Here is a 22,108-nt window from a genome sequence, read left to right as displayed (position 1 = left end):
TTATGCTACATGAGATTATGCCTTGGGAATATTACTGCTTTTGTTAGATGTGATAATGGTGTGATATTATAAAAGAAAATGGCATTGTTTTTGGAGATGTATACCTAAGTATGAAAAGATAAAATTCCCCAGGATTTACTATAAAATACGTTAGCAAAAAAGGTAAATGTTTATATAGAGAATATACAAGACTACAGAAGCACTTAAATGGCTTACTTACTTATGTTTACGTGATGGGTGTTTTATGTTTTACCTGAATGTATATATGTATAGCATACGAATGCTCTGTGTCTTTGGAGGCTAGAAGAAGGTGCTGCATCCTCTAGAACTAGAGTTACAGATGGTTGTGAACCATTATGTGTGCTTTGGGAACTGAAGCCAGGTCCTCTCAAAGAGCAGCCAGTGCTCTTAACCACTGAACTATCTCTCTAGACCAAAGGACAGTTTTTTGTTGTTATTTATTTATTTATTTATTTATTTATTTATTGTGCACATGGGGGAAGGGCATGAATGTGTCACCGTGTGAGCATGTAGATCAGAGGACACATCTAAGAGTGATCTCTCTCCTACCATGTGGTTCCTAAACTCAGGTACCAGACTTGGCCACAAGCACCTTAACCTGCTGAGCCGTTTTCACCAATCTTCATTGCATTCTTTCTTAAATCAGAAACATAAGTATGACTTGGAAATCTGGGAAAGTTCATTCTGAAGTAAAAGACCAATGTCATCAAAACACTCAATACAGCAGATGCAGATCAGATTCAACGTTGTAATAAAAAGCCTCAGGACTGAGTCTTCATGTGATGACAGTCAGTCAACAGAGGAGAAAGTCACGGTCATTTTGATAGATGGAGAGGGAATTGCAGAGGTCAGTAATTACAGAAGTGATGTTTCTGTTTTGAAGTATGTGGGGCAGGAGAAAGGGATGGGCTGACATGGTAGGGAAAAAAACTTAAGAGCAGTGGTCCTCTTCCAGAGGAGCTGAGCTTTGATCCCACAACTCATTTTGGTTGGTTACAACTGTCTCTAACTCCAGCTGTGGGGATCTAACATCTCTAACCTCTAGCACATGTACACATGGAGAAACAGCACACACACACACACCACACACTTACACTTATATGCCAACACACACGAATACTCACACATACACACACCAACATACACACACACAATCACACATACACACACACCAACATACACATGTACATATACACACAACATACATACATGCACACTTATATACACACACCTATACATACATACCAACACACACATGCATATACATACACACATAAATAGCATAATAAAATCATTAAAATGCAGAATGAACACAAATACTAATTCAGAAAACATTTAAGAGCAAAACACTAAGATATGTTGAGCTTTTCAAGAAGTAAAAATGTACAATAAAATTGAATTCTTGAGAACTTTAAAAATGTAAATATTATTGTTACTCTAAGCAGTTAATTTGTTTAGAAATATGTTAAAAATACTCTGTGTAATGCTGTGACCATAACAGATGCAGGTGACCTAACTGAAGGCAGTCTGACTTCAACCCTGCTGCACCACACCCATTCAGCACGGATGATCAAACGCTGTGGTTACATTGCCTGCAAATGGGACAATGCCCACATTCTGTCCAGATAACCACTAATACCCACTCTTCAGTCAAGGTCAATGGCAATGGGGTGACTCAGTCTGTACCTACAATTAGAGCAAGGCTCACTGATGTTGCCATGGCAACTGCCTATTGCCTAGCAATTACCATTCAAAAACTTTAGGAGGTGGCCCTGTACTAAATTTGTAATTTATTTCTTATGGCAGAAATTGATTTTAAAAGCAGTTTGAGGATCTTTATATTAACAAAGAACATTTGCCACAGCAAGTGTCAAGATATCTCAAGTACAAATGTGAGTGGGCTTATATTTTCTAAACCTCAAAGGCACCCAAAGGACATACATAATCCATTTCCAACTATTATTGTTTATGATTATATGCTTAAAAATTCAAATTTTCATTCTTTATGCTCATATTCTATGACATCAGTTGAGGGTGGGAGTAGTGGAACTGAAGATCTATCTGCTCCTTCATAAGGCCAGACTTCAGGGGGCACACCTCAGAGTGACACCCAATGTCATCACATCCTGAGTTAGGAGTGACCATCTTCTGCTAACTGGTGTTAACTGTGTGTGTGTGTGTGTGTGTGTGTGTGTGTGTGTGTGTGTGTGTGAGAGAGAGAGAGAGAGAGAGAGAGGGAGGGAGGGAGAGAGAGAGAGAGAGAGAGAGAGAGAGAGAGAGATCATTATTTCTTGGGAAGAAGTTTTTAGAAATTATCAATAAATAAAAGGTTAAAATTAGAACAGAAAGCAAACAAATTGATGACTAACACGAAGGCCACCCTTCACGAAGTGGCACATGGCCCCTGGCCTTTTCCTTTGGTATAGGCAACTCTTCTGTGTGTACGTTTGTACATACATATGGAGGCCTGAAAGCAATGCTGGGTATTCTATACTGCTGTCCATCTTTGTTGATACAGGGTCTCTTGAAGAACCCAGAATAAGCATACTCAGCTAGGCTTGTGGCCAGTGAGCTCTAGGACCCTACTGTCTGCCTCCCCAGTAACCTCACAGGCATGAGTTACCATGCCTAGCCCTCTCTGTGGGTGCTGGGGATCCAAGCTTAGGTTTTACATGTGCATGACATACATTTAGCCAATAGTTCATCACCCCAGTCCCCTCTAAGGAAACTCTGAGTATACTTGGATTGCTCCGAAGATAAGGCAGAGATTTTGTGGTAGTGGGTGTTACCACATGGCCTTCAGGTTTACCTGGTGTCATTTCCCACCAAATCTCAGGGAGCGCACTAGGAAGTAATGTAATGATGATGTTTCCTGCAGCGTGCCCAGCTCTCCAACATTTGTTTATGTCTGTCACTTATTACTAGAACGCACTGAACTGACTGTCACATCATGGCTTTTGCTGGGAGCAAAGTGACAAGCAAACCTCTTCTTCCTGGACCTACCTCATGCTTATGGTTGAGGGCTGAATGGGTAAAGCAGGCCCTGGGAATAGATAGGGCTTGGCCTCTGGTAAAAGTAACAATATGTGTTCACAGCCATGCCCCAGTGAGATGGGACGAATGCTGGGCCAGGAGCCCAAGGAGTGCTCTGAGGTAAACAGCTCTTTCAACCTCTAGGGAAATGGACTATCTTGTTAAGCAGAAACACGGTGCCTGTTTGTACTGCAGAGTCACAGGGCTGTCCGAGACCTAAAGATGACTAACTATGAGAGCTTCGGAAATGTATGCCAAAGAAACGTGGCTTCTCTGATGGGTGTAGTGGTACATGCTTGTCCTTCCAACATTAAGAGGCTGAGGCAGAGAGGATGACCATCCAGACTACACAGTGAGACATTATTTCAGCAAGACAAAACATAAACAAACAAAAATGACTTTCTGGTCTTTGACTATTAAAAAGAAAAGAGCATGAGGTAACAGAAAGTGTCACAGTTCTCTTGTCAGCTGTCTTATGAGTTTGTAGATGAGAAATAGGCAGCTTCAGGTTTTTATTTGGTTACAGGCAGAACATGCTTTCCCTGAGACCCAGAGTTAAGTGATGGTAGAAGATGCCCTATCTCAAATGTATGACATACACACTGAACCATTCTTGTTCCACGAGAGACAGGGCGACAGAAAGTCTTTTTCATAATGACTGTCATTCATTTAACTTTGGCAAGGACCTAAATATGTATAGGAACAATTACAGAAAAATCTGTTCTTACCAACAAAGCCAGCAAGGGCTGGGAAGCCAACAAGGCTCTGGGTGTGATTCTGAAAACAATGAAGTGCATGCCACACCAGCATGTGGCTCTGGGTGTGAACCTCAGAGCACACACAAAGGTAGGAGAGAGTGACTCACAGGGCCCTCTCATCTCCATGTGCACACCATGGCACATGTGTGTCTTCCTCCACTCCCCACTTCTATCCCCCAGAGATGGATGTGGTGGTGTGTGCTTGTAATCCCAGCATTCCCGGGGCTTACTATCAGCTAAAGTAGTCCTAACTATACGTAGTTTGTGGTCTATATGACAATGCTTGGTATAAGTAAGGCTCTGGATTTGGATGTGAAATCATTTTGGGCTTCCTGAGACATCACAATAGGTGTTAGTTGATGGCAGTCAGAACCCAATTTTAGTAATCTACAGCAAGCAACAGTGCCTCTCTAAGCAAGCATTTGGGAAGCAGAGTTTTCCTCACATTCGATTAATATATAAGAACTATGTTGTGACATTATTTGGACTAATTTGTTGGTTATTATCCAAAGTCACAGCTATCTCTAACTCTGGTGTGTTAAGCCAAATTAAAGAATGATTGTAACCTTCTCTGTGGCTTCAACTTTAAGTCTGTTAAAATTTGAGTAAGTAGTATGAGAAATTAGACATGTTGAGCAAAAAGCATAAGAAAGCCAAAAGGCTGACAAACACAGAGGGAGAACTCCACAGTACTCTAGCTACACGTGCACCAGGTGGAGCCTGCCTTTCAGGAGCTCTCCAGCCAGGCGCCAGTGGGAAATGCCCCATAGCCCGTAAGAGCTTTGACAATGGGGAACTCAACAAACACATACCTAGGACTGTGATTTTCTGTGATCTGGCCTTGATAAAGCTCAGTGTCACCTGGGCTGATAGGGAAGTCTGATTAGGGATTCTAGGTTACCAGGCTAAGTAATACACATGGCTTTATTCACTTCTCCCAATGATAAAAAATGAGCCACCATGCTCTTCCCAGAGGACACATGCCATCCACTTAACAGATATGGAATGGGAATGATTTTATGAAAAGGTGGAGCTCATAGGTCCTGTGGGGAGAGTTAGGAATTATGGGACACAATATAAAGGAACAGAGAAGGGAGTCACACACACAGCGTGGAAAGGTCTGCATGAGGAATACAGAGAATGTCATCACAGCTGTAATACTTCATCATACACACACCTTCAGAGCCCTCCAGCTGAAGGACATTCCAGAAGATAGCACCTAGGGGAGGAGTATACCTTTATCAGCAGTCTGTGCCGATCTCTCCCCAAATTACCAAAAACCAAAGTGTGCCTTCTCAAGTGAGGGCAAGCTCCTTTCTGTGGCCTGGACTCTGCCATGAGGTATGAAGTGAAGTTTGAAAATGATTTACTATGAGGGTCTACTTCTAAATTCTCATATTTCTTTCCTCTAAACTTAAAAGGAAAATTTCACCAATGCAATTAATGAGTACAGTTTTAAATTCTGTACTAGCTCCCACCCTCAGCACCCATATCAAGGTCAGGCACATGTCAACTAGGCTCTCCTGCAGCACGTGCCCTCGCGCTCTGAAATAACGGACTGTTATATCTGAATTTTTAACTTTGTAATCTTTAATTGGAGTTTTACTTTTGAGAAACAAGGCTCTGTTTCTCTTAAAGTAACTATTTAGAAGGACTTAAGATTTTATTACTTTCCAACCTGAAATTAGCATTTTTCTAAACCTCTGAATAAGGGAGACATTAAGGAGACACATACTCCTATATGTTAAAAAGTTGAACGTGAACCCAAGATTTAGCTGGGCACCTGACCATGTCTCATAGTTTATGATGCTGCTGAGACAAAGGCAGTCAGCCAATTCCCCTTTGTCAGAACGTGCACAGCAGACAGAGGGAGGGAACAAGAATTTCTCATGCATTGCTTCTAGAGCAAAAATCTAGGTTTGGGAGAGCAGCAGTATGTTCCAGAATGCTCCCAAAGTTCAAGGAGGTGTCTCTGAGCAGCATCCTTTGACAGATTCTTTTGTAGATCTCAGGACAGGATGAAGTCCAGGTTGTTGGGTTTTTCCTTTCTTACGATTTTCCTACTCCTTCTTCCTTCTTCTTCCTTCTTCCTCCTCTTCCTCCTCCTCCTCTTCTTTTTTAATAAAGAGTACAGAATTCCTAACAGGCAAAGCAGCAATCCTGTAGGCTTTTCTCTCTTATTCCTGTGCTATTACATTTAATTTGTGTGCTTTTATAACTTTGTACTTACGCCCACAGGCTTTTGAACAATGGGTGCCCATTCAATAAAACCAAGAAATAGATGACTTGATGACGGTAAGTGCTTTGAACTTATTGGACAGAAGGCTCTACAGAAGTAATATAGCAGTAAGGATACTGGGATGAAAGCAGAAGGAAAAAAACAGTGTAAGCTTTGAGTTGGCGCACGCGCACATGCACACATGGCACTGTCACCCTTTGTTAGACAGCACGCACTCCCTTCACTGGAACTTGGGGCTCAAGTCTCTTCCTCTTCTGTATTTTGATAGGAAAATGACAAACATTTGTCAAGCCAAAACACACTGATCCTCGCACTTTAGGAGTATTCTCTTTGAACCATGCGCAGGCTGCTGGGCACTGCAGGTGTCTTCCTTAATCACTCTGTGCCTTATTTTTTTGAGACAGGGCCTCTCACCTGTACCTGGAGCTCACTGATTTGGCTAGCCACGCTGGCCAGCAAGCCCCAGGGATCCTTCTTTCTCTACCTCTTCAACACTGAGATTGAAGATGCAAGCCACTGTGTCCTGATTTTTATTCAGGTTCTGAAGGTCTGAACTCATGTCCTCATGCTGTGTAGTGAGCTCTTTAGCTTTGCTATTTCCCTTGCTACCTTAGACAGGCTCACCTACTATAATTAGTGCCCAGACGAGAACTTCACAGACCATGGTAAACAACCACAACCACCACCACCACCACCACCACCACCACCACCACCACCACCACCACCACCACCACCACCGCAGCAGCAGCAGCAATGACAATGAAAGTACAGAGTAAGAAAGGCTAATAGAAGAGTGAGGAGAAAATGAATGCCAGCCCTTTTTCTTAGACTTTAACTAGAATAATCTACTCCTTACGGTGAGCATAACATTCATTTAGCATGAGCACCAGTCAAACACTCCCAGGTTCCAAGTGTTGCCTGCTCTCCTAAATGCAATGGATACGCTTTCACCTTCATACACAATCTTCGACTCACAACTGATTCTTTAAGACACACTGTCCTTGTTAGGTTCCTACTGCTGTGATAAACCAAACCAAAATCAACTTTGGGAGGAGGATTTGTTTCATCTTCAGCTCTTAAGATATACTCCATCATGAGGGAAGTCAGGGCAGGAACCTAGAGGCAGGAACAAATGCAGAGGCCATGGAAGGCAGCTGCTCACTGGCCTGCACAGCCTGATTTCTTATAGCATCAGTCCAGGGGTGGCACTGCCCACAGTGAGCTGGGCCCCCCCCCCCAACCACAAGCAAGAAAACGTACCCAGGCTTGCCCATAGCCTGTCTAGTGGGAACAGTTTTTTCAGTTGAGGTTTCCTTTTCCAAAATGACTACAGTTTGTGTCAAGTTGACATAAAACGTGCCAGCACGGTACACCTACCTGACACTGTACACCTGGGGCCCGGGACCCTCCCCAGCCCCTTGATGCACTTAGTTCTCTATCCAGCTTTAAAAAGTTGGACACTCAATTATCTGGGTGGACTCCCCCTTTCCAGTGACATCCCATTCTCTCTTGGCACAGCTCAGAGCATGTCAGTTAAGCGCCTGCAGCGTAGCTTTCCCTGATGTGGCTACCACCCTCAGCTCTCACCCTTTAAAACCATTTTTCTCCAGTATTTTAAAAAATTACCTCAAGGCCACTCACTTCCCTGCTCAGCATTCCCCAGTGAGTTCATGGTGAACTGTTGGTGACATTCCAATTTTTTACCATGCGTGACATTGGGCCTTGGAGACCTTGCACTGATCTATAAGTCTGGTATTTTTAAGTTACCTTCTCTCTGCTGTCCCTGCTGACATTTCTGTCTTGGGGCCTTTGTCCCTGTTAAATACAGTACCCCATTCTTCCCTGGCTAGCTCTGCTGCCTTCGTACTCATCTAGTGGGTCCCTTAGACATTAGCGGTACCCAACCATCTATCTATGTCCCTACATTTAAATTAGGATCCTCGGATTCCTCTGGGGTTACGCTCCTGCTATTTTCCCTAGGTCTATTACAATTATGCATTTATTGGTTTGCTAAATGAGACACACTTTCCTTTCTACTCTACTATCTACTATCTCCTTGAGGCAGGATTCTGGCATCTGTCCCCTGATCGCTGTTCACTAAGAGCTGTGGGGAAAACACGACCTGAATAAATGAATGTTTCAGATGTATCTTTATGGATATTATGTTCTGTCTATCCTACCCAGCTACAGAAGCAGTTAACAGGTTTTTTTTTTTTGTTTTTTGTTTTTGTTTTGTTTTGTTTTGAGAAAGGATCTCACTATATAAGTCATGGCTTGCCTAAAGCCCTGGCGATCCTCCTGCCTCAGCCTCTACAGTACTGGGACACCACCATGGGCAAGCCACCATGCCAAGCTTATTGTGCTTATTTTCAGGTGCAGTAATCAAAGCACTATTAGACTAAGGAATTTCTTTATTATAATGTAGTTATTATGAGACATAGTAAGGTCTCAACTCAGGAATGTCTAAATCCATAAACCACTCTTGCAGTGTGGGACCCAAAACTCAAGACATACAATGTGATTTATACAATGAGAATGTAAATGATTTTTCCCCTCCTGGGAGTCGGGGTACCTATTTCTATCATTCACATATGGAGAATATAGATTTTCTACAGTCCATTTTTTGTCGTTATAGTTCCCCTTTGTGAAACTGTAAATTCAAAATTTTTATACAGCTCTCAATGTAATATAAAAGAATGGAGTATGTAATAATAAAACAGAAAGACTGCCATGGGTTCCAGAAGAGCCGGCACTACACAGTAAGATTTTGTCTCCAAACACAAAACAAAACCCCAACCACATCAAAAAAACCAAATGGAACAAAACCAAAAAAACAGCAACAAAAAGAGACACCTGTGTGGTCACCACCCTACTGTTCCCTATTTCAAGACCGGTTTTAAAAGCAATCTTGTTAGAAGCAGAATCCGCTGCCCTCAAGTTTCTAGTGAGGGAGGCAGATAACTCTATCATCGACCTGCATATTCTATGCAATAGGTTCTTTTGGATATTTACATTAGTAGCAGACCTAGAGCCTCGGACAGATTGGGTTTCTGTTTGTATTCTGTCTTGTTTTCTGTAAAACCACTTCATAGGTGGGTGTGTCCTAGCAGGGATGAATGAGATCTAAAAGAGTTTCTTTCTGGAAGCCAGTGGCCACAAAGTCACTGTTGGTTATTAGCCCTAAGGCTTCTCCATAAGGGAGTTTCCCTTCATCCATTCTGTTACCTGTGGTACTGTCCTACATGAGGGCAGACCGGCTGGGCTTCCAGGGGAAGGGTCGCTGCTGAGGTGATCAAAGCCAGTTGGTTGGGTTGGTCACTGCTTTTGTGAGTTCAAAGAAGAGAAGTAAAATGGCCAGACGCAGCAATAGACATGAAGAAACAAAACCCACACAGATCACCTCTACTGAAGATCAAAGGGCTCTCCTCAGCTGCTTTTATTTCCCATCTGTCTATACTAATTTCCATTGGAAGCTAAGGTTCCAAGGACAGTGGGGAAACGACATCTTCATATGCCACCATTGCTCACTTTTTCTCACGCAACACAAACATGCATCTTCAAATAACAAAGCTTCTGTACACAAGTCTCCTTCTGCACACAGTGACATCATCTGGTCCCCTCTCCTGTGTCACTAGGATACAGCTTACTGCCATTTAGATGTCTGGTTGCTCACCAACTGGACTTATTTGGTTGTTAGGTTGTTTCAGAGTCAGGCATAGTTCACCAGTTGCCTCACAGGATAGGAGCTACTCGGCGACCTTGCTTGGTTCCTGTCAGTTTGAATACACTCCTTCACTTGTAGGCAACTGATATCAACAAATCTAGTTTATCCTTCAACGCTTTTCCAAACTCACAGTAACATCTCAGAGTATAAAGTGAGAGGCGCTCTCTGGGAGGTGAGCAGGTGGGGAGTGCAGGGCTGTCAGGACAAGAGCAGCAGAGACAAGGGCAAGCTGGGTGCAGGTGCTAATAAAGGCCCCTTAAGCACACGGAAAACTCAGTGTGTTAGCACCCTGATCTTGCACCTCAGCTTCCAAATTGTTGAGAAGTAAGTGTTTATTGTTGAAGTTATTCAACCTATACTTTGTTATGACACCATGAGCCAACAACGCAGGCTGAAAACATGATCTCACAGAGGATGAGTCACTAGGCACTCAGCGTGCTCACCAGCACGGCCTGCTAAAGGAGCACCACACACTTCTTAGGTCCTTTGGCAAAACATCAATTTAAGATCTCAGAAAATACCGGAAGAGACTACAGGTTACTCAAGTCACAAAAGTAACTGAGTCTGCCTGCCATATTGAGTTAAACGGACAGGCTAAGCACCTTCACTTATGTGCTGGAAGTGTAGTTCTTGAATAGTAGCTATCTGGAAGCAGCTGTTGTATTAACAGACATGAAAAGTTGACAGAGTCCAGTAACAGAATGGACTCTATTTCCTGTCAAAGCAAGAATGGCCTGCTTTCCTACTTCCTAAAGCAAACCAGTTCGCATCACTGAACCCTCTACACTCACAGCTTAGAACTCAAGTAAGTCATGACTACACTAAGCTGCCAAAGCTTTACTTGGAATGCATTGACTTCTAAGTAATGCCCTGAGTCTAATGGACAACGCACTTCAGGGCTCTGCTCCACAGGGCCATGATGATCCTCAAATAGTCCTGCAAGGATCATTCCTGTAAGAAATTTTCAGAAATCCATGAAAAAAAAAAAAGCTAGAACTGAATTCTCAAACACAATTTGTTTTCAGAAATTAAATCAATCAAGGAAAAGATTGAATTTCCACTCATACAATGAGTAAGATTACTGGGGTTTTTTTGGGGGTCTTATTTGGAGAAACTAAAATAAAGTGCCATTTCTAAAACATTTGTAGCTTTGACTATAATCAACTGTAATAATAAGATACCAGCTCAAAAAAATTCTTTTCATTTAAGCCTCTTTTGTAATACTGCTTTTTAATAACCCTCATAATAGCCGAATTAAAGGACCCCAACAGAAATCATTCATCCCACATAAAACAAACATTGCCTTTTCTTCTTAGCTTTGCTTCACAAGCTACATTATTTCCAGATGACGCTGGAGGGGACTATGGTTTCAAGAACGAGACGCTTAAGTGGACAGCTGCTTTCTATTTGCCATGTAAATCAAGGGTAAATCAAAGAAAATTCCAAATGGTAGGACCCCCTCCCCCCTTCGGAACAACGAACTAAGGCAGAAAGGGGGAGAGAAGAAAAAGCCATCAGAATGCACGCAAACAGAAAATCAAAATGGGGTTTCCTAGCCAAGTAAGGGAAACTTGGAGACACCACGGGGAAAGGTGTTGTGACACCAGTTCCATATAGTCGTAGATAAGAAGACTGTTTCTACTAGAATGGAAAGACAGGGGGAAGAAAAGAAATTGATTAGGTTTTTCCTTTTTAAAAAGCCAAATGTAGCACACACTAGTGCTGAGTTTAATAGTCACGGGTTATTTTTCTGTGCTCTTTAAAGTTCACTTAGAATATTAATTAATCATTGCCACAGTCCATGCAAACATGTCTTACTTCATTTTAGAAGCCACAGGACGGAACATAAAAATTATTTAAGTATTTTAAATGATCTTTTAAAATCCTTAAAAAGAGCCGTCACCATATTCCTGCAGAAGCACTGGTAAAGACCCCTCCCCCGACGCCATCCTTCCTCTCAGCACCAGCCAGCCTTATCTGAGGGACTGGTTCTTACACACAAGATGGAAGCCCAACAACAAGATCCCAAATGATAATAGAACCAGGATCGTCCTCAGAAAAACCAGAACTCTCAATTCCCAGCCGCAACAGGACATCTTATGGAGGACTGGTCTTAGTTTAAGTCAGGTAGTTTTTGGTTAGGAAATAACTTTCTATCTGACATTTAAAAACAACTGTATACACACAGGTGGTTTGGGAATGTAGAAGTTTTAAAAAGGAACTATTTCATTATAATATTAAAACCATCAGCCTCACTTCTGAGTATACACCCAGAGGAAATTAAATCCGTACCTCAGAGTTACCAGCACCCTCGTGCTCACTGTGGCATGATTCCCAAGAGCTGAGGCAGGAAGCCGTCGAACTGCCTCCTGACAGATGAGGGCTCACCAGCAAGTGCTGTGTGTACCACAGTGTGGTGTTGCTCAGCATAAAAAGGAGTATCTGTCATTTAAACACCATGGGCATGAGCTATGTGAGAAAGACAAATGCTGTGTGACCCTCTCTGTACAGAACCTCAAGCTCAACGCACAGAAGCAAAGAGGAAGTAGCTAGCAGATGTTCTGACGAAGGCATGAGCTTCCCCACTGTACAACAAATGAGGCCTGTGGATTTACTGTGCAGATGTGGACTGTACTCAGGAATATTCTAAGTGTATCTGAGATTTGCTAAGTGAAGAGATCTCAAATGTTCTGTCTCTCTGTCTCTTTCTCTGTCTCTGTCTCTCTCTTTCTCTCTCTCTGTCTCTCTGTCTCTCTGTCTTTCTGTCTTTTTCTCTGTCTCTCTGTCTCTGTCTCTGTCTCTCTCTCTCTCTCACACACACACACACACACACACGGCAACCACATGAGGTAATGAATACACTAATTTGCTTACTATGGCAAGCATTTTGCAGTGTATATTAAACTACTCCTTGTTTATGAATGTGGGAGGGATGAGAAAACCTGGTAATCCTCAGCAAATCTGTGATCTGTGCTATAGGCAGTATGTGGCAGAAAAGGTTCAGGCACAGTTTAAGCAGCTCCCCAAGTACAAAATAATTACAAAGGGAAAAACAAGTTTACAATACGAGACCTTGGCAGGCACTGCCCTAGCAAAGTGGTCTAGGTAAACAGCAGCAGCAGTGTGTACCAGCACTGCAACCTCCCACAGGCTGCTGGAGAACATTCTGCCCAAGAAGGGCCAGCGTTAGCTCAACCACAAGAAAACACCACATGCAGACGGAGGGATGGTCTCCACACAGCTCACTGGCTGTTTAGCAGCACCAAGCATAGAAGGACAAGAAATACCACGGAGACATCATGGAGGCATGACAAACAATTCAGTGGAACCCAGGAAAAGAATGAAGGCTTAAAGTTACAATTTATGATTTAGTCATTTCTTAGTTCTGAAAATTTTAACATTTGATACAAGCCTCTGGGAACCATGAAAGGAGGGAAGGAAGCCAGTCACCTGTGCTGAACATCCCAAGACTTCACCTATGAAGAAAAATGCAACCCTTTCTCCTCCCTCTGACTTTCCAGTGCTAGTCATTTTAATTTGAAAAGTATATTGTCGAACCTGTGTGTGTAGGCCAATCTAAAGTTAAAAAGGATTTATATAATGAAGATTATTTCCCACATAATCTCTAAGCAATACCACCTTCTGGGGGGTTGCAGTCCTCCACTGGTTTACCATCTCTAGCTAGCAGATGATGAGAGAGAAGGTAGAGGTCTGTATAGGCAACAGCACTTTCTCCTGCGCATCCTGCACTGTAGCAGTCTTACAGCTCAGCTCTGGAAGCAAGGGGGCTGGGAAATGTTGCTTTGCTGTCTAACAGGGGTGGCAGTGCAGTGGGGAAATGGGTACTGGTGAGTCTTTTGCAGTCTGCAGTACCCACAGCATTCAGGAAAGGCAGGCGAATGCCAACAGGACTCATCCTTTGCTCTCCACGGTCACTCTGGCGTGGTTTATCTTTGCGGCTGCAGGGCACAGTGAGCAGCTAGTCAGCATCCTGAGGAGAACGTACAGAGCAGTCCTGTCTTAGGTGTAAAGAAACACTCGGATGTCCCCACACAGATGGCAAGTCTCTCTTGGTTTTGCTGTTCACCCGCGGCTGGTGAATGTGGCTCTCCTGAGGCTAGAACTGCATCCTATGTCATACCTAGCCTCCTCTTGCCAGAAGTGCCTCCTACTGTCAGGCCCAGAGACAACTTCATTCTCTAACTCACGCCTATAGGCCCAGGATCTCCAACAAGAGAAGCCTTCAAGTACTTTTGTATCTCCCAAGGCACAGGACTAAGCTACAAAGTGTTGTGTTTGCCCTGTCTTAAAGTGTGCTGTTCATAGCTTTACTGATTAATTATACGCTTTGCACATATATTCTGGATTTGAAACTATAATAGTGGGCTATTGCTTCACTCTTTAGTTTTTGAGAAAAGTCTCTTTATAGCCCCAGCTCTCCTGGAACTCACTATACAGACCAAGCTGACCCCAAACTTGGAGATCTGCCTGCCTCTGTATCCCTAGTGCTTCTTTCTGTTTTTATTTACTGCCTCAATGTCTTATTTGAGTCCTATAAAAGTGAAGTTTACACTTTATTTTCTGGCAGTAGGGTCTGTTATAGCCCAGGCTGGCCCTCAATTCATTATCCACCTGAGGATGACCTTGAATGTTGGATCCTCCTGCCTCCCTCCACCTTCTAAGTTCTGGGATTCCCGGAGTGCACCATCACAGCTGGGTCATATGGCACTGAAGACTGAACCCACGGCCTTGTGAATGATAGGTAAGTGCTCTTACCCAAAGTTTTAAATTGTGATGAGGTCCAAACTATCCAAGTGTTTTTGTTCTTTATGCTTTCGCTATATCTAAGTCTTTGCTTAATCCAAACTCCTGATGATCTGCTTTGACTTCCTCTAACCTCATGATGTTTGGCTGCTATGGTTAGGCTATGGCACATTCTCAGTTACCTGCTGTGCATGGAATTAAACTTCAGATGCATGGTTCCTGAGCACGTGCATAAGCTGGACCCAAAACACACTGTGAAGAGTATACCATCCTTTTCAAAAAATCAAATCAAAACCCAATGCAATCGGACCCAGGTCAAGTCTCAGCTCCCTTCAGAGGAGGCTGCTACCCCCTCTCCCCTGCTTCTACAAGGAAGGCTATCTCTTTGGACATTTGTTAGGTTTGGTTACAGATTTATAAACTTTACCAACTATTGAATTTTATTTTAGTCATGCATCTGAAATTCTTTACGTGCAGCAGCATGTACTGTTCACTTCAACCACATTGAGGTAACTCCAAGAGAGAAGACATGGCGTTGTTCTAGTCTGTGCTACTTTCCTTACAGTGAATACAAATATGGTTGGTAATCATGAGCATGCCTCAAAAGTGAAAATCCCAAAAGGACTGCTTTAAAATGACAAATAAACTCCCATGTTTCTGGACATACCACTACGATCAAGATAAGTGTTCCGAGTATGTGAACAGTACATTCTCCACCCAGCCAAGGCTAAAGAACAGACGCAAGGGACATAAACGATAGGGTAATACAGAAAATACTGAGTTAAATTTTCCTTAGTATAGGAATCAAGTCAGAATGCCTCTTACTATGTTTCAGAAAACACCGATGTTTAAAAGCAGATATAAGTTATATAAACAGATGCGAAAGCCTTTTCCTTAGCGCTGTGCACTAGAAGGGCAGGAAATGTACTCAATGGCAAAGCATCTTGGGGTTCTAGGTGGATCGGTGATGACAGGCAAACATGGCTTCAGGAAAGCAAGTTCTAGGAGCATAGCTTTGATTCTTAGAAATCCAAGAGACCAGGAATAAAATCAGACAAGGAGAAGCTCAACAACATTCTATTTGTTTTGAAATAAAAAGAAAAAAAATGCTACAACTTCTTAAACTGCAAAAGAATCAAACTAACATACAGATCATATAATAATTAATGAAGAAATATAATAAGGAAGCACAGAAGTTACCCATGCCCACCACATATTAAAAACAAATCTTTAGGCAATGGCCAAGCAATTCTCATTTCATACCACACAGATACAATTGTAAGACTTCCAACCCAGGGCATCTCAAGTGGATCCCAGTTTACAAAATTGGGTTATCAGCTAATATGCATAGGCCTAGGCATGTAGTTCAGTTGGTAACATGCTCACCTAGCAGAAGCTCTGGGCTCTACCCTCAGTGCCTCAGAGACCAGGTGTGTAATCCCAGCACTTGGCTCGGACAGTAGAAGCAGGAGGATGCAGGGAGTTTGATGGTAACCAGGCTAGAAATCCTGTCTCCCCCCAACTTCCAAATCCATTTTTCAGCCTAGAAAACTAACCTCCAAATCTATTTTTTTCAGCCTCTCTCTGTTTGGCTTTTCAAGATAGGATCTCTCTGTGCGGCCTTTGTCTGTCCTGAAACTCACTTTGTAGACTAGGCTGACTGGGAATTCATAGAGATACACCTGCCTCTGCTTTCAAGTGCTGGATTAAAGGTGTGTGCCACTACCACCTGGCAATTTCTGATCTTTAAAGTGCATTCAATTGTCTGGGCAGAGGACTAACTATAGTATAAAGACAATATATATTTAATTGGGGTGTGTGTGTGATTTTGGTCTCCAGAGACATCATTACACACTTTAACAATCAGATGCTCTGAAATGACTGTTTTCACGTAGATTACACACACTGGTATTTACCATAGTGTAACTTAAAACCAAGAGACAGTAAAGACATAAGAATATAGAGGTACTCATTCTTTAAGCTGTTCCCCGTCAAGTAGCCTCTGGACAGAATTCACGTTCTGTAAGAAGAGACAAAATAAAACAAGACTCCAAAGAGCAGGGGGTCATGCCAGCACGGGCTGCTCAGCACCGAGCTGAACCGCTGGCTACTGCGTCTGCTCGGCTGACCGCCAGGCCTGGATCCTTCTCCCAAGTGAGGATCACTGCTGGAGTCCTTCTAGTTTCTACCTGTGTTTACTTACTACCTGAATGAGATGATATATTTGGCCAACCAGAAGATTCAAAAGCTCTCTGAAAGAACAGTAACAGCATACTTCCTGTAGTTCTGTCCAGAACACAAGTTAGAGTTTTCTCACTTCCAACAGTTGCTAAGGTGATTGTTGGAGGCAAGGAAACCGCCTCTGTGACACTGACAGGATCAATAATGTAAAAACATGGTAACAGTTAAGAGCAACGACAACTTATTTGCTATCACTTTCTATATTCAGGCTCTGTCACACATGATTAAGTTGTCTGCATGGTACCAGTGTCTTTAAAAGCCATTCAAAGCTCCTCCATCGTTCCATTCACTGAGTTGTGAAAGCCTCCCATAGAGACATGTATGTGCATGTGTGTGCACGTGCATACACACACGCACACGCACACGCACACGCACACGCACGCGCCAGCCATGCCAGCCCCAGAGCATTAGCTGCCCTCCCTATACTTCCACTGCCCCCAGGGTGCACTCTACAGAGTACGGTTTTTGTATTCTTTTCCCTTATGTGGCCAGTGCAGTTTCCTCATTATCTAAAATGTGACGAAGGGTTTCCCATGAGGTGTTTAGACAAACATGGTGAGACTAAAGTACTAACACTGATATTTTTGTAACTTGCCATGTTCTTTTTACATTGTTACTCAACTGACTTGTGAATTATACAGTGTAATGAGTATAAACATTTTCTTAATAAACTCAAGAAACCTCTACACAGACCCTGAGTGTTCTATGTGTTAGGGCAAGAAGGAAAACATAGGCTTATTTTTAAGCACTTATTAAACTCTGCTAATATGGTCTCCAATCTGGTGCAGAAAGCACACATCTGGGACCCAAGAGCTGCAGAGACCCTCTCCTCCTCCTTTTCCAGTTTTGCAAGCAAGCTGTCTGAGGCTAGTCCAGGACACAGAATTTTGTGGCTATTGCCAAGGATACCTTAACAGGTTAAAATTCTGAGGAAGTAAAAAATCAAAAGAAAACAAAACAAAGAGGAACATACCCATTTCCTTGCTAACAGTTTTATCCTATTCATTGTTGTGTGTGTGTAACACATGTGTGGGGGTGAGCACACCACAGTGTGTGCATGGAGGTCAGGGGCAATTCTGTGGAACTGCTTCTCTCCTACTTTTACTAAGTTCTGGGGGATTGAACTCAGGTCCTCAGGCTTTTAAAGCAGCAGACTCTTCACCTGCTGAGCCACACTGCAGGCCCACTACTGTTCTCTCAAATCACCTTTTGGATCCCTGGCCTGGCACAGGTAGTGATTCAGCTCCAGTCATTCCTGTTAGCTCTGGGCAAAGGCAGCAAGACTGGCAGAGAAGGTGTGGGCCACAGCATCATGTGCTCAGTGTTAGGTCGAGGGCTGCAGGGACAGGTTGCAGTGAGAGTTCCCTGGTGATCCTAGGGAGTGAGGGCTCAGAACTTCTCTAAGTCAGTAAGAACTATGAGGTTCAATATAGAATTCAAATGTCTATCATAAATGTGTTCTACCATTACAATCACACGCGACTGGCAAGGACTATTAAATATGGCCACTTCCTCTAAGAAATGTCAATGTTGTACTCTGTGATTAATGGAGAAAATAGGGGGACTTTAAAACTACATAAATTCAACATGGTTTTATGGAATAAATGACATAGCACTAATCCATGATTCAACAATATTGTCTAAGGATAAAAAAGTTTGTACAAATGAACCAAATTCAAGTCCCTTGCAACTGCCCCCCTATATGCCCCCCCTCGCTTTTAAGGTAGGGACTTGTGACATATCTCTGGATATTCTGTTTTTGAAGAATTGGGTTGAGAGGTTTTTTGTTTGTTTGATTCCAACTACTAGGATTCCTGATTGTTAACAATCACCACTTGAGGTTGATTTTCTCCAGCTACTTCACTGAAGATGTCCAAAGGCATGAGCAGACTTGGAGAGGGTCAGTCACTCATGGTCTAACAGCACAGAGAGCTGGGGACTAGGATAGGGCAGCTACTCACATAATCTGGGAGAGGGACATCGTTGGAGCTCAGGGAACCTCTCAAGGACTGCGTGGCTTGCTCCAGAACCTTGTTGTGTTTTTTAGACAGCAAAGAAAACAAACTGAAAAACATAAGGAAAAGCCAATTACACCAAGAACCCCAGCCCTCCTCTAGGTCTAATACTGACATAGTCCCATAGCATAGGAATTATTCTGGAATCTCTGTGACAGTAATGTCAGGAGCAAAACAGGCTTATTGAGCAGGCTGCTGCAAAAGCAACTGGCTAGGCAGTAACCTAGTACTGCCAGAAGCATATCAATAGTTCTTTTCATGCCTGTGTTAACAGTAGGATCAATAACATTACTTACATAGCAAAATAGAGTAAGGGGGGATGTTTAAATAATGAGGGTCTCACTGAAAAACCTTTCACAGGTTAAAGTTCTATCTTATATACAGGAAAAGTCTCAGAAGATCACTACAGTGAAAAAAACAGGACAAAGATAAGAAAGTCCAGGACAGGAACTGGACTACGGATGTCTGCCTCCGTGTACGCCACTCTAGGATGCTTGGGCAGGTGGACTTTTGCTGCCTACTCTTCAAGTAAGCATGCTGGCTCAGTCTAGTTCTCCAGTGTTACAGGACCACAGGGATGCAAGAGACCATTTCTCAAGAAATGTGATTTTATTTTTTAATTAATTAAGTAATTTATTTGGAGGAAGGGTGATTTTTAAGGATATATTTTTATGAGATTTCTACTTCTGGTCATGAGAGGTTGGTTAATTGGTAACAGACGAACTCCCCTGTAGTAATCAAGTAAAACAGATTCCTAAAGCAAGACAAACATGAGCAGCCAGCAATGGCGAGTTTCTCTCTAAGGAAAGGATGTAACCTGGACTACGGTTCAGAAAAGTAGGGCCAGGGTAGCACTGCACATTGATGCTGGGACAGAGATGAGAACCTGGGAAAACAGTCGCCTGAACTTGCAGAGCTCACATGAGAGAAGACACTGCGAGACACTGGGAATCTGAGTGTCTGGAAAAGCTTGCACTGAGCTGTACCCGTGAGAGCAAGAACCCATAACATGGAGAGCGAACTGCTGAGAGGCTACACAAGGAATAGATTTATATAAATGAAACTGGTAATAGATTGAGAACTACAGCCAGTGGATAAAAATCCCTGTCCCAGGTGGCACGTCTTGAATGGTCACGTTAGGAATAGTTCAGAGTATAGATTACTATGACCTAAGAGGCATCTTAATAGAGATATAAGTGAATGATTTTCAAAGAATAAAGGTGAGTTACATTAAATGTAAGTGGGTTAAATGCTACAATTGAATGACAGTGTTTTTTCTCTTCTTTTCTTTCTTTCTTTTTTGTTTTTGTTTTTTTTTAAAGACTGGATGAACGTCAAGACCCATCTATGTGCTATTTAAAAAATATACTTACAAATCTAAAAACAAGATAGGAGTTTATAACTATAAGAAAGCTGGGTGGCCATGTTAGCTGCAGACAGAGTAGGCTGACTGATAAGAGTATTATTATTAGAGATAAAGAGAAAGATTTTATAGTAATGAAAGACGATTCATTAAGAAGACATGATTCCAAATGTGTATGTCTAGTACTAGGGCCACAAGTATGTATTTTATGCACACACACATATATGCTCTAATAGTAAATGTGTATAGTCATATACACTAATAATAAATCTACTGTATCTAATGAATACAAACTCTATGGGTTAGAGGAAAGCTTAAAAATAAAGGCAATTCTGATTCCATATACTTTCCATTTTAACTTGAGGTATGATCTGTAGTATTTTTTTTTAGCACTAAAACTATGATCTTATTATTCCTTAGTGATGATCTTATAAATAGGATGTTGACTTGAATATCAATTTTGGAAAGGCTCTAATTATTTCATATGGATCAAGTGGGATAACTCAAGAAGCTGAGACCGATAAACATTCATTCTAGATGAGAGGGCTTTTTGTGTATCTTTTGTTGGTTTTTGTTTTTGTCAACACTGGGGACTGACCTAAGGGTCCACATAGACTGGACATGTGCTCTACTACCAAAGTAGTCTTAAACTGCTTTCCACTTTTAGATTTCCTCCCCCATCCCCCTCTCTATGGTTCGAGTACTGGGCATTAAACCCAGAGACTTACGCATGCTAGGTAGTCATTCTACCACAGACTGCACTCCTAGTCTTAAATTGTAACTAACACTCTTAGCTTTTTAATGTGGGTTCTGGGCCTGAGACTCAGGCTCCTGACCTTCGAGGGAACCACATCACTGACTGAGCCATCTTCCCAGCTCAGGGTCGTTGAGACTAAAAGAAGTTTGGTGGTCAATTCTAGCATAGGACATGCATGGCACAACTCAGAGACATAAACTGGACACCCCCAAAGGGAACAACAATGGGGAGGCCTTAGAGGAGCTCGATGCAAGAGGAGGGGTCAAAAGGAAGAGCGAGTGGCCCCTTGTTGAAGTTGCAGCTCAGGAATGCAGGGCTGCTCTCGGCTCAGCTCACAAACCAGGGGATGTCCGAATTCGCATCCTTTCTCTCTGTGTGTGGAAAATCATTTGAAATGGTTTCCTTTGGAAAAGACAGGCCAGTTTGTTTGTTTACTTTACAAGAGAATACTAGCAATCTGTTTCCCTTGTTAGGAGACCAAACAAGGGAATGAGCTGCAATCCCAACATAAGGTGCTTCCTTCCACTGAGCACGGGGAAGATCTGCTGATTTAAGGGGATCAAGTCCTGAAGTACACTTCCCCAAGAAGCTGTGCTCATGGTTTCCAGCTTTAAGAAAGTTTGTGCAAGAACAGTTAACATGAGGTCTCCTCCAGTTCTGTCATCAATGAGACACAGAATTCACACGCACTCCAAGTTGTTATTCTCATACGACTTAACTCCCCCCACACTAGAGCTACGACTTGCAAAATCTTGTGTGCGCTCTTTTTTAACATTCTAATTCTAGCTTTCATTTAGCATTTTTAAGGCAAAATGACCTAAATTTATAGGAGAATGACTTGCAAATTGCAGAGTGAGAAAAGTAACTTCTGCTTAAGCTTCGCATCCCAAGTGCTCAGCCCTGGCTTGGTGCTAGTTAAAGCAGTGGAGACACAGGATGGCTACATGCACAGGAAAAGCTGATCACAAATGGCAGCGGAGCTGATCCTCAGGGTGACTGGTATTCAGTCAGGGGGCAGAACACCTAAACTATCCTTGTAAAGCTAGAGAAAGATTAGCTTTTTTTCAAGTACAACAATATTCATTATAGACTGGACATTCTGTAAGAAAGTAAAAGCAACTAAAACACAGGAGGCCTCTCTCTCTCTCTCTCTCTCTCTCTCTCTCTCTCACACACACACACACACACACACA

At 42.5% G+C, this 22,108-nt stretch overlaps 1 protein-coding gene across 1 annotated transcript in view; it reads right to left on the bottom strand.

The window, feature by feature from the left end:
• Positions 1-22,108, bottom strand: part of Dym (dymeclin) — a 269,849-nt gene that overhangs the window by 67,239 nt on the left and 180,502 nt on the right. Inside the window, exon 14 of the mRNA XM_028783225.1 lies at positions 18,742-18,844. Within this exon, the coding sequence (XP_028639058.1) occupies positions 18,742-18,844 (103 nt within the window). The remainder of the gene's footprint in view (positions 1-18,741; positions 18,845-22,108) is intronic.

Source organism: Grammomys surdaster, unplaced genomic scaffold (assembly GCF_004785775.1).
Source record: "Grammomys surdaster isolate TR1022 unplaced genomic scaffold, NIH_TR_1.0 1036, whole genome shotgun sequence".
In the NCBI taxonomy this organism is placed as follows: Eukaryota; Metazoa; Chordata; class Mammalia; order Rodentia; family Muridae; genus Grammomys; species Grammomys surdaster.
Note: the sequence above shows the minus strand (reverse complement) of the source record. Positions and strands in the feature narration are given on the sequence as shown.